Source organism: Hyla sarda, chromosome 6 (genome assembly GCF_029499605.1).
Source record: "Hyla sarda isolate aHylSar1 chromosome 6, aHylSar1.hap1, whole genome shotgun sequence".
NCBI lineage: Eukaryota > Metazoa > Chordata > Amphibia > Anura > Hylidae > Hyla > Hyla sarda.
This window is the reverse complement of record NC_079194.1, coordinates 140832911-140846787: the sequence shown is the minus strand read 5'-3', so window position 1 is coordinate 140846787 and position 13877 is coordinate 140832911. Positions and strand designations below refer to the sequence as shown.

Genomic DNA, 13877 nt, shown 5'->3' with positions numbered 1-13877 from the left:
TATAAAATAAATGTCAGTGGCATGGGAGAAGAGCTATCAAAAATGTATGTGATATATGTCAAAAAGTGTGCAGTAAAGGACGAGTTGTGCAAGTCACATTATATTCTTTGTATACCACGTTGATGTACTGCCTCTGTGTGTGCTTTGTGTCTATTCTGTACTGTTATGTGTTATTATTTTTTTATTATTATTTTTGCCATTTGTTGCATGAAGTGTTAAAGAAACTTGTCTCATTTTCTGCTCCGTTACAGATTGAAGTAGTGAATACTTTCAAGAGCGGGGCTTCCTTTCAGGGGGCCCTGAGGAGACAGTCGTCTACCACAAGCCAGAACCAGGATGTAACCAATATTTCTAGCCCTAGTCATGTCTCCTTATCCAATGCTCTTTCTTCTCCTACCAGCACATCAGCAGCAGGGCGTGAGTTTGCCTTCTTACTGCCTCACATCCACAGAAATGCCAACTAGCCTGTAGTCCTCACTGAGGTCTCCTCCATTTCCTATCCTGTCTTCCATAGTGAGAGTCCAGCACAGATACAAACACAGGTTGTCTTCATTTTTACATCCGCCTCATAAGGGTCTTATCGGTGAGGGTCCTAACTGCAGGTATAAAGAGCCTGGACAGACATTCACAGAACTTCATCAACATCATAGCTTGTACTCATTCACTGTATTATTTATTTTTCATAATTTTGGTGTTTCTGTCTAAAACTAAATTGAGGATGAGAAATGTATCCTACACAAAAGGTTTTGCTACATGTGGCCCTAAAAATATCATTCAAGGGACAGTGAAGATCATATACAGTCACAGGTCCTGGACATCATGGACAGTCAAAACTAAGTCCATATCTAAAATTATGTGACATTCTTCATACTGATATCTTTACGTCCACCACATAGTCCTCATTTAGTATCTGTGCTGGTCCATCACTTCCCCGTACTGCAGTTTCTGCATCTCTCCCTTTTACAGCTTATTCTTTACAGGTTCTGGAGTTTTACAAGACTAACATAAATACTCACATATGGCTTCTCTATGACAATAAAAAAACATCAGCTGCATTTCCAATACAATGCAATTTAGCCACCTGACATTAAGTGGTCTAATGGTCCCATAATAGTAATCATATAGTGTAATGACATGTATTGGTCATAAATTATGTCACTGAGGAAAGTCTAACAAACATGAAATGGAGCAAATCGATAATAATTAATATTGGTGGCCAATAAGATCCAGGCATGTGTTAATATTACAACACAATATTACAACAACTGAAGTAATGAAAATGTTTACCCACATAACATCACCGCTTTCAATATGTAAGCAAAACAAAAAAATTGGCTAGTGTGAGGAACACTTCCCCCTTTCATCTTCAGCATGATGAACATTTCCACGTTTCATCTTCAGTGTGAGGATCACTTACTTCCACACTTCACCCTCATTTTCATAAATTAGTGGTACTATTTCTGTTTGTAGCGATGGAAGCCTGTACCACTGGACAATTTTTGCGTACAGATAATTGAACATGTGATTTTATGGTGGCATTGGTTACCCATTAAGGAGCCCATTTTCCAGCAGCTGGACAAGGTTTAGAGCTTGTGTCTGACACATGATCCAGCAGAAGCAGCTGGATAGCTCTGCTTAATCACAAAGAAGCTTTTATCTGACAAGTATAGCTGTATATAGCTGAATGAGGGCTTGTTCACACTGCCCTTGTGCTACGGTATAGGCTCCATTGGCTAGTCATTCAGAACGAAGGGAGTGGAGCAGAGAAAAAAATAATTCATGTCCTATTTCTTTCTCCGCTCAACTCCATTCAAGTAAATGGGATCCGGCAGGACCCAGCAGTGCTGTGCTTCGAGCCATTCTGGGTCTGTTCAGTGCAAAAAGAAACAAAACCCAGTCAGAACGGTTTGAGCACAACGGCAGTTTGAACGTAGCTTAAAGGGATACTCCACCCCTAGACATCTTATCCCCTATCCAAAGGATAGGGTATAAGATGTCTGATCGGGGGGGGGGTCTCGCCGCTGGGACACCCGCGATCTCTGTTCAGCACTTGCCGTTTGTTTAGAACGCTGGATGCGGGCAGCAATGATCGTGACATTATGGCCACGGCTCTTGTGACGTCACGCCATGCCCCCTCAATTCAAGTCTGTGGGAGGAGGTGTGGCGGCCGTCATGCCCCCTCCCATAGACTTGCATTGAGGTGGTGTGGTGTGACGTTACGAGGGGCGTGGCCGTGACATCACAATCGCCTGTTCCAAGCGTTTGGAACAAAATGTTCCGAACGCTCGGACAGCAGAGTACCCCTTAAGCAGTCCCTATTTATATAAGTGCACCCCAACTTGTTCCTCACTGTGGCTATAGAAGATATTTAGCTTTCTGATTGACACTAAAGCCATATTAGAGACTCCCACAATGTGGCAGATTGACAAATAACTGGTAATTGGCTTTAGGCATGTTCATTGTTTATGTTTTAAATAACTGGCCACCAGTTCATTTTCTTGTGTACCTCAGGCCTGTAAGTTTTTAACGCAGTATTTAGGGGTTTACACCCTGCAAAGCTATGATAGAATACGGAACATGAGAGCCTTTCAAGCATAAGAAAGCAGTTGTCTAATAGTACAAGCTGTTCATCACCCAACACTGTATTGTATATTCAACTATAAGACTTATTGTCTTCTACTGGCCGACTGTAAGACTACTCTAATCTTCTACTGAGTGACTTTAAGACTTCCTTAGTCTTCTTGTGAGCAACTATTAGATTTCCCTGGTCTTCACTATAGATAAGTATCAGCTGATCCCATCAATTTTGTCTGGAATGGTTAATCTAATTTATATGGTAGCCTCCTGACTCTCCTCTGACTGTAGATGTTGGGGGTAAGAAGGATCACGTGTGTTGGATTTTAACTCCATGATACCTTTGTTCTTGGGAGATAGACTTGTGCCCAAGCAGTATTGCTGTGGTTTTCTCCCCATTAACAAAACATGCACACTAGTCAGGTCAGATTTACATGTACATAGGAGTTATGGGAGAGATAGCTGTCAACTGAATAAACATTCAGCCAACAGCTAACTTAAATGTATGGCCAGCTTTAAACTTTTGTAGTCTTTTACTTAAGCGAGTGTAAGTATTCCCTGTTCTTCTGCTAAGCTACTAAAATACTTCCTTCCCATACTGAGTAATAATAAGACTTTCCAAGTTTATGCTGAACATATGTAAGACTAGTCTAATAGTGAGAGACTGTAAGACTTTCTAAGTCTTCTGCTGACCAACTGTAAGGCTTCCATAGTGTTCTACGGGTGAAAGTAAGACTTCTCTAGTCTTCTAGGGACCCATACATTTAAGAGTAGAGTTACCAACCCAGCTAATATCTGGAGATACAGCTGACTCTTTTTAATGTGTATGGGGGCTTCCTGTCTCTCCCCCAACAGGTGATGTCAGGGGAGAAAAGGATTGCATATTTTGGATTTCATCTGCTTAACGCTTTTGCTTTCAGGAGCTAAGCTGCTATCTGAGCTTACTTTGTTTCTTTCATGAGCTGAATATTCATGTCTTTGGGGTATACAGGAGAGATTAAAAGGTGTATGGCCTCTTAACATTTTCTCAGACTTCTTTTGTGAACTAATCTGGGGTGTTAGCACCCTTACACAGTATTAGCAATGCTTTTGACAACTAGTGGGAGTAATGCACATATAGGATTACGTAAGAGCTGCTAGAGTAAGCTAGTTCAAGATAGTTTGGTAGTTATGCCCCATAAAAAAAGCTTTCATGTAAGTAATGTGTATCCAGCAACAACAACAAAATTTTTTGCTGGCTGCTGCTGGTATGATAATAATAGTACAGGGTGGGCTATTTATATGGATACACCTTAATAAAATGGGAATGGTTGGTGATATTAACTTCCTGTTTGTGGCACATTAGTATATGTGGGGGGGGGGGAACTTTTCAAGATGGGTCGTGACCATGGTGGCCATTTTCAAGTCGGCCATTTTGAATCCAACTTTTGTTTTTTCGATAGGAAGAGGGTCGTGTGACACATCAAACTTATTGGGAATGTCACAAGAAAAACAGTGATGTGCTTGGTTTTAATGTAACTTTATTCTATCATAAGTTATTTACAAGTTTCTGACCACTTATAAAATGTGTTCAATGTGCTGCCCATTGTGTTGGATTGTCAATGCAACCCTCTTCTCCCACTCTTCACACACTGATAGCAACACTGCCGGAGAAATGCTAGGACAGGCTTCCAGTATCCGTAGTTTCAGGTGCTGCACATCTCGTATCTTCACAGCATAGACAATTGCCTTCAGATGACCCCGTAGATAAAAGTCTAAGGGGGTCAGATCGGGAGACCTTGGGGACCATTCAACTGGCCTACGATGACCAATCCACTTTCCAGGAAATTGTTCATCTAGGAATGCTCGGACCTGACACCCATAATGTGGTGGTGCACCATCTTGCTGGAAAGACTCAGGGAACGTGCCAGCGTCAGTGCATAAAGAGGGAAACACATCATCATGTAGGCCACTGGATGTGCAAAATTGCTACATGATGATGTGTTTCCCTCTTTATGCACTGAAGCTGGCACATTCCCCAAGTTTTTCCAGCAAGATGGTGCACCGCCACGTTATGGGTGTCAGGTCTGAGCATTCCTAGATGAACAGTTCCCTGGAAAGTTGTCGTGGGCCAGTTTAATGGCCCCCAAGGACACCTGATCTGACCCCCTTAGACTTTTATCTTTGGGGTCATCTGAAGGCAATTGCCTATGCTGTGAAGATACGAGATGTGCAGCACCTGAAACTACGGATACTGGAAGCCTGTGCTAGCATTTCTCCTGCGGTGTTGCTATCAGTGTGTGAAGAGTGGGAGAATAGGGTTGCATTGACAATCCAACACAATGGGCAGCACATTGAACACATTTTATAAGTGGTCAGAAACTTGTAAATAACTCATGAAAAAATAAAGTTACATTAAAACCAAGCACATCATTGTTTTTCTTGTGAAATTCCCAATAAGGCTGGGTTCACACTACGGTTTGTCATTACGGTTCCCGTATACGGCTGGGAGGAGGGGTGGGCGGGGCTTAATCGCGGCACCCCCACTCAGCCGTATATGGAACCGTAGTTAATGTATGTCTATGAGCCGACTGGAGTGAACCGCAGCCTCCGGTCGGCTGCTTTTTCGGCCGTATGCGGTTTTCCGACCGCAAGCAAAAACGTGGTCGACCACGTTTTTGCTTGCGGTTGGGAAACCGCATACGGACGAAAAAGCAGCCGACCGGAGGCTGCGGTTCACTCCGGTCGGCTCATAGACATACATTAACTACGGTTCCCTATACGGCTGAGTGCGGGTGCCGCGATTAAGCCCCGCCCACCCCTCCCAGCCGTATACGGGAACTGTAATGACAAACCGTAGTGTGAACCCAGCCTAAGTTTGATGTGTCACATGACCCTCTTCCTATTGAAAAAACAAAAGTTGGATTAACAATGTCCGACTTCAAAATGGCTGCCATGGTCACCAACCATGTTGAAAAGTTTTCCCCCCTCACATATAATAATGTGCCACAAACAGGAGGTTAATATCACCAACCATTCCCATTTTATAAAGGTGTATCCATATAAATGGCCCACCCTGTATATTACTATTAACACAAGTTCCCTGAAGCTTTTGGTACGGTGAATCATCCTAGCACAGACAGCATGGAGTGTCACCGCACATGCTTTTTAGGATTCTGTGTTGTAGCACTAGAACATAGGACATCTGCCCTAATGTAAAGACCAATAAAATGTACCCTTAAAAAACAACCAATCCGCCAAGAGACTATTCAATACAGTGGTATCATCAGAATGGTTATTCACGTGAATGTTTCTGCATTTTTACCCATTACTTGGAGAGTACTGTATATTGAACAATGCATGAGTTTGCAGCACACCTCACATCAAGTGGATTTAACATTTCCTCCTTCCTGCTCCCACATCACTTTCCATCACTCTCAGCAGTTGGCATCTCTTGGGACTGTTAAGACATATTTACTCTCATAAATTAATGTATATTACCCAGTGTAGATCTGGATTTGAATTTCTTTCCTTGCTGCTCTGCTCTTTGTCTAAACCTTTCCCACTTTGTTTGTCTTTCTCAGAGGGCTAGAGAACACTGGACCAAAGGTTTAGCGAGAGAGAGTGAAATATAAAGAGGTTGTGAGTCGTTATCTTTGAGCCTAAATTGAATGTGACACAGGGTTTCATCTTGACGAAGCCGGGGTAAAACTTTGAGTATATGCCCAAAAATAACCAGCTGTGCAACTGTAATATCTAGGTTTCAAAAGATGGAAACACCCCCTTACCCACTTATTATGCTTATTCTCATTTTAGAATTCCCCCCATATTTTTAGTGGCTGTGTTATCAAACTGCACTGACTTTTGTGGTTTGAATTGTGGGTGTCACGCTATTTGCACAATTTTAGAAATATGTGTATATGAGTATTTGTAAATCCGGCATTTCAGTTTTGGCCTGATGTCTGCACCACAATGATAGGTAGAGAATCCTCACATAAAATACATTTAAACATAAATATGTAAAGGGCACAAGCCCATAGCTAAGAAATGGTTCCACGGTAAGAGGTTCTTATTTCAGCAGTTGGCAAAAAAAAAAATGCATGAGTATAAATTGTTGCTTATTCTCCATTGAGGAATGTTAGCCTACAGCCCCGACACTGTAATCACTTTGAGGATCACTAGATGCTTTCTCCTATGCAGACGTCTTTTTCACAAGTTGAATTTTCATTGTGTCTGCTCTTGATGTTGAACCAAAGGCAGCTCTAACATTTTATTCCAAAGCATTTTGCACAGTATTCAATACTTTCCCTATCTTACACATACAACCTCTAACACAACATTTTCAAAAGAGGCCAAAGGAGCTAAGAGATCAACTCCAAACACCACTATTACTGATTCCCTACTGAAATCCAATAAATAATATAACAGTCACTTGTAATATGCAGTAAGAGCAGACCTACTACAGGACATAGCTGCGGGAACAGACTCTATAACCTCTCACTTGTAGGATTCACAGAAAGACACTAAGTGAATGTTTCTCTTTCCCCCACTTTATCAGTATTATTACCATCTAACTTGCAGGACTGGATGAAGATTTTTCTTTTGTGGTTATATGTTACAGCTGACTGGAAAGAAGAATCTACTGTGTGCTGTAGAATATTGTCATGTCTGTCTTCTAGTTCCTCTGTCCAGAGAGGTTTTCTGTTATGTGGTGTCTCTAGTCCTACTAGCACAAGAGCTTGTCTCTCCTTGTCCGTGTCGCTAGCGTGTCTGTTTTCTGGCAATTACCCAAAAGGATCCGGATTTCTGTTATCTCCTGGATTTAATAGTCAAAAGTTAGTTGGGCTAGACTGTAGTATTTACCTGTGTCAGTAGCAGAAATGAGACATTAATATTTTATCAACATGAATGTGACAAGATCTTTTCTATCCCATCTCGTATGTGAACACAGTCTACAGTGCAGGAGAGAGTGCAAGCCTGGAAAATGGTAAACACCACTTGTGTGATAGGGACAAGATAATAGCACAGAGAATCTCTCTCCGGTTCTTTTATATCCAGTGTTGCATCCAGCAAGATGTGTAGTGGTGAGGCCTGGCATGCCTTTAGGGTCAGCATATTGCCTTTTGCAGGTGTTCAGCAGCTAAATCAGTGGGACCTGTAAATCTGGTCTGTCATCTCTTTTATTGTCCATCTGTAGAGAAAGTGTTCCGTTCTAGTCTAAACAATCCCTCTTTTAGGATAACAAGTCATTTTGAGAATCCACTTTTGCTGAAGGGAAAATTGGGCCTATACTCAAGTGTTTACCTTTTGTGCATGAGAAAAGTAAAAAAAAAAAAAAAAAAAAGCTTCTAGACATAATCCAGGGCTTCGAGTGTAGTGTGTTAGAGTCACTGTGTGCCAGTGTCTTATGTCTTGTGGTGCCGGTGACCCTATGTTGTGGCATGTGTTTGTTCATTGTCTGCTTGTGGCCACCATGTGTTTACCATTGCTCTTAAGTGTTTCTGCTGCTGTGTTTGCTAAGTTACTTGACAGAGATGATCTTTTATCAGTCCTTGATGACCAGTATAAAATTATTCTTGGGATAAAATCACTCTAAAGCTTTTTACTTGATTGCTGAAAAGACAATATTAGGGCCAAGAAAAAATAGTCCCAGGGTCTGATGATCAGCCTGTGGAGTGGATGTCTGTCTTCTGTGGCCATAAACAATAAATTTTATGCTGCAATTTTGATAAAATCTGAGTGGCCCCTGGAATAGTTGCTGGTCAGTTAATGGAGGATGAAGAAGCCTGCTCGGAGCATTTGTTCTCATCTCTGCAAGAAACCAATTCCAAACATGCACTAGTTCTTCCGCCTCTCTGTCTTACTCATCTGACCATGCCAGTGTTGTTTTGTGCTTTTGTGTCTGCAGTGTTATCACATCATTATTGTAAACCTTTATTTACTAACTAGGCCTCGAATGGGTCTGTGTTTTTCTTGTCTTCTAACCCTTAATAAAGAGCACATATTTCTGTTTATTAAGGGTTGCTGGAAAACTGCTAAACTGTTTTTTTTCCTTTATGTATCTGAGAGTAAAGCACAGAACACTGAGCCGCCTGTCCCTCTGCAGGAAGTCAACTTTTCCACATTTTTACTTTGTGCTGCCTGTTTTGCCCCAGACCAGAATGTGCTTCTCTTTAGTGCACAAGCAAACCACGTCCATTCTGATCTGTAACTGTGAATATGTTTGTATGTTTTTTTTTTTCACTCTTCTCTTTGACTCCTTGCACACAGATCCGCGTCGTGAAGGCATTCCGTAGCTCTCTCTATGAAGGTTTAGAAAAACCGGACTCTCGATCTTCCATTCACAATTTCATGACCCATCCAGAATTTAAGATAGAAGATTCTCAGCCACATATCCCTTTAATCGATGACACAGACCACGAGGAAGACCCTGCCCTGAAGCAAAACTCCAGCCAGCCTCCCTCACCCAACAAAAACAACAATGCAATTGACAGTGGGATCAATCTCACCACAGAGACAAGCAAATCAGCTACCTCTTCCAGTCCCGGGAGTCCGATACATAGCCTGGAAACCTCCCTTTAGCTGGAGACGGCAGTGCAACAGCAAAATAATTATTCATAATCACAAAAGCAATCAATACTTGTGTCTGTCTGACAGTAAAGGTGACACCACTTGGATGGTCCATGTCCAGACAGTGCTTGGAAAGAAAATGTGGCAGATTTCTGCAAAAGCCGCATGTTGCTCCCTCCCAAAAACAACTCTAACCAACCATGTTCCTGCATGAATGTACATTTACAATCCCCTGCTCTTGTTTCATTTTTTACATATGTTTCTGGAGGTTTCCATGGAAGGGGCAGACTTGAAAAAAAAACAAGATTTCCCCAGTCTACAGTATTGATCTTGTACTGATACATGAGCCACCAAACAGCAACTAGGTAAAGACCTCAAGCTTGGAATCCTTTATAGTGGATTACTATTTTTTTCCTTTTTGAAGTTCTAAACCTCACCTTGCACAGTGGATTTACACCCATAATGACAGAAGAACATATATATGAGCGATTTCTACAGATGGCAGATGTGTGTATGTGTGTGTGTATGTGTATACACATGTGGAAACCCCCTCACATAAGTCAAAGAAGACACATGAACATTGGCATATCTTCACAGGTGCTGGGGCTGCACAACACCCCACCCACTATTGCATTTTTTCTCGTACAAAAATCTGTGTACAATCCCTTTATGCATGTGAGAAGGGAAATATGTTGTTCCCTAAAAATATATGAGGTTAAAAAGATAAAAAAAAAAAAAATTACAAAAAAAATGCTAATATACTTATTGCAAGCAGGGTGCACGAAAAGGTTATGTTTCTTTGTATCTACCACTTGTAGTGGATGACATGCACAAAGCATCGTTCCTGTGGAGATCCGCACAACGCACACTTTCCTCGGACAGATTCCATTCTAGAACTTGAAGTGCAATGTGGCTAGACAGTAGAAGGGACATTCCTTCATCAGACCAGTCAAGATCCAAGTCTAAATGGCTTCTCCGCCATTCTCATGGCATGGCTGCTGCAGCAAAAAGAACCTACATTGTAAAAACACAGGTTGTTTGTACCATCCTGTCCCCCCTTATGGGGCTATAATAGCAATAATACCCTTTTTTGTCTGGCCTGAGCAATTCTTTGCTACAACGTACTCTTTAGTTCCTCATTTGGCAGGCTGCTTTATCTTCATTTTGACATTTGGTTTCGCTATTTACATCCTGAAAGATGAATGTAATTTGTTTACAAGCTCAGTCATGTTGCTGAGAGGCAAAGAAGTAAATGCTATAGGGTTAAAAGGTTTATGGCGTCCAGACCTCATGCGAATAATGGGCACAGGACAGAGCAGAGCACTTCATCTAGCTATAACGTTGCTACAATAAATGCTCTTTTTGCTTAGTTCAGTGGTCTAAAGCAGTCATCATATTCCACATTTTAGTACATATAGGTATGTTTATGTGCAATAATTAACCCTCACTTTTGGTACGCCTTAACCATGTTAGTTATTCTTGACCACATTATTTGGTGATTATTGTACTTTACATACAGTGGTCATTGAGGTGTCAGGTCCTCCACCCTTCTAATGTTGCCACTGTCAGACTATTTCTTTACAATCAACAGTGTTACCTAGCTAGAAATTACATTACGGGTACATATAAAGCAGCAACAGTCTGAAGGTATAGCTCATCTCGATAAACATTTCATCTGTACCTTACTGGCGATCAATCGGCGGCGCTCATTTCATCACTATATGATATTCTGGTGAAATTCCCCCAGGTCTGATCTGCTCCACCTACAAAATATTAGGAGAGACTGAATGAATCCAGCCAGAACGGACAGAACCTGATTATTCACACTTGAAGCTAGATCAATAAAATATGGCAACCTGCATGGTTAGCTTCACTGGTAGAGTTTCCAGTATAGAATACTGTATATGACAGCAATATTTACAAATCATCAGCACTAAAGTTAAGCTATGGCTCCACCTATAACTAAAAAACAATAGAAAATGACAAGTCCTTAATGTCATGATCATTGCAGTGACAAGCTATGGGGTATGTTGGAATCAGCAACAGATATGGCAGCCTTGATCCTTTGCCTGGCACAGTGAACACTGTTCCTTCTCTTCTCTGTAGCCTTTCTGTTTATGACCGCACTCCCCCGCTAAAGGTAGCAGCTCATAGGTTCAGCTCATAGACTATAACAGAGGATACCTGAGTCACAATAATTAAGAAAAAACGCTGTAAAATCAAAAGTTTGGCAGCTTTCTAATGGACGTATTACATGTCCTCACGGTTTTCAAAATGTGTTTGCTGAGAGAAAATGGGAACAATCACTGTTCACACCCAAAGGCTGAAAACCCACCCTGCTCACACAGTGCATACCTGTGTATGTCAGATGAACAAGAATGGGTTCTCCACTTCTGGATGTAGACAATAAACGTACACTGAGTAGCAGCGGATGTCATCATATAAGTGGGCTGTATTTTTAGAAGACTGGAGAATGTCTGCTTTTTTCTAAAAACCAATCCACGTCTGTACATAAGCTGCAATACCAAACACAGTCCAAGGGTAAGAGTGGTATAGTTCCTGAAAACAAAAGCAGACCCTGGACAACTCAAAAAGCACCACTTTTCTTATTATTTTTTAATAAAAGAGAGGTGGTGGTTAACCTCAGGCATTTGCTCATTCAGGATTTATATAGAAAAGGAAATGATCCCAAATACATAACTTCAGTTAGAGAAGGCTAACACTGGGGCTATACACAAAAAAGTTAAGGCAAGGAGGAAGTAGTGAAGTCTAAGTTCACGAGTTCCGCATGCACTTACTGTAACATCTCTTGAGGTCTGGTAGATCCCACTCACACAACAAAAAGCTAGCTTGTGTTTTTAGTGGGTTTTTCCCACTGACTTCAGTAGAAATGCAGTTTATTGACTGCAAGTGGTAGTGGTGCGGCTCTGTAAACAGCCAGAATAAGGGGCCATAAAAAATTCACCATAAATCATCCCATGTGCTGAATCTATATTATAAGAGAACCTCTTGTAATATGTTATATTTATGAGTGCAGCCTTCATGGTCAGATCCATGGATCGCTTTCCTGATTCACAGCCCCGTATGTTGAAGGCTCCTGTAGATCACTGCACTACTACCGGCTTTATGTTAACACATTCTGACCTTCCCAACTTTGAATATTCTGCAGTACCTTTTGTAATCTCTTTTTTTACAGTTTAAAAACTATTGAAACATTACGGTACAATAAGAAAGGTCCAGGCAAACTTAACAAATCTTTCCTGTATATTAATGATACATTGCACAGATTCAGCCCACTAATAATGGAAATGCGAGACACAAAACTCTACATTGTTAATCAAAGCAATAAGTGTGTTTGGCTGGTCAACATCAGCTCCATCTTGTTTCCAGTCTCTACAAGCCATTGTCTCCTCTAGATTCGACACTGTGCCACGTGCCAGGGAACTATACGGTAAAGTTAAATTCTGAGAACTCCCTATTATCAGTGTGGTATAATCCCTACTGAGACTTGCGTTGTCTTATGGTTTCAAGAGCCAACATCGAGGAGACAGAAATGAATCCCTGGCAGTGGATGACTATTGCGCAGGTTTAATGTTCCCCCAAGAATGGCGCACTGAAAAATGATTCACCTGCAGCTGCTTTCTGTGTCTGTCTCTACTTAATAACTTGTTAGAAATTTTTGCACGCATTATCACAGTGTAAAAATCCCACTCCCTGACTTGAGTAGGATTCAGGAAATGGAACTGTGTGTATTTTTAAAAACTCATTATTAACACAAATGTGCTTTCTACGTTCTGTCTTTAGCAGCATGGGAGATGTGAAAAAAAGGCAAAAAAAAACTAAAGCTATATAAAGATCTATACATATATAAATATATATATATATACAGATATTTAATGGTACAATCCATTCTGTAAATGATTTCCTCTGTCTGTGCTAGAGAGTCGACTCTGCTTTGCACTGAGGGAGGAAATGCTTGGTTCGCCCATTTTTACATACTTTTTTAATTCTAGAGGATACTAATTGTAAATAAAAAAACATTATGTCTATGTTCATTTAATACTATGCAAAGGTTATGCTCTGTATCGCTGAACCTACTCCTGCAGTGTGATACTGGAATGTTTGTGGTTTTAAAAAGAACAAAAAAAACTTTAAAAAAGGAAAAAAGTGAAATAACTGCTGTAAATTATTTTATAATCTACAACCAGCAATGCTGAGGGTTTACTCTTGCTGCTGTGATTGTCTTTTTGGATGATTCCTGGCAGGAGCACAAGTGGAAACAAAGTAATAAAAAAAAAAGAAAAAGAAAAAAAAAAGAAAAATAAATTCACAAAGCAGCATGAAACTGGAGTCACCATGATTATTTATTGTGTGTGAGGTGAATACACGTGCACCAGCTGCTGGGCTGGATATAAGAAAGGTACTGTAAGAACAGGAAAGACTGGCTGGAAGCCCTACCAACTCTAGGAACACCACTCATTCCACCCAAAGCTTCTGCAGAAAGCTTACCTATTGTACAGAGACACACAGAACAATAGCCATCTCAACTACCTAATACACAGGTGCACACTGCTGTTCTTCTATTTGTATACTATTGTACAAAGAGTTGTATCACTCCGTAAGGCACACTACATGTTATATACCACTTTAGATACACACAGAAAATGCCAGCACCAGCAACTGACAGAACAGGCATTGCTAGCCATTTTCTGTGTGTCAAGACCAGGTACCAGAAAGTGATGCTCAACAGGAAC

General features: G+C 40.9%; 1 protein-coding gene and 1 long non-coding RNA gene across 20 annotated transcripts in view; one reads left to right on the top strand and one right to left on the bottom strand.

Annotated features, from left to right (window-relative positions):
- The window catches only part of LOC130276229 (uncharacterized), a 220822-nt gene extending 209935 nt beyond the window's left edge, over positions 1-10887 (bottom strand). For 4 of the 5 annotated variants that reach the window (XR_008845055.1, XR_008845056.1, XR_008845053.1 and 1 more), the window contains exon 1: positions 10805-10886. This is a non-coding gene — a long non-coding RNA (uncharacterized LOC130276229). Of the gene's footprint in view, positions 1-10804 lie in introns of all 5 variants that reach the window. The other variant, XR_008845057.1, reaches the window with a different exon arrangement.
- The window catches only part of ATP2B2 (ATPase plasma membrane Ca2+ transporting 2), a 281828-nt gene extending 268355 nt beyond the window's left edge, over positions 1-13473 (top strand). For 8 of the 15 annotated variants that reach the window (XM_056525278.1, XM_056525274.1, XM_056525275.1 and 5 more), the window contains one exon: positions 8824-13473. In XM_056525278.1, coding sequence (XP_056381253.1) covers positions 8824-9135 — 312 coding nt within the window. In that variant the 3' untranslated portion in view covers positions 9136-13473. Of the gene's footprint in view, positions 1-251; positions 418-6137; positions 6196-8823 lie in introns of all 15 variants that reach the window. The other 7 variants (XM_056525286.1, XM_056525285.1, XM_056525283.1 and 4 more) reach the window with 4 other exon arrangements.
- The last annotated feature ends 404 nt before the right edge of the window (positions 13474-13877 follow it).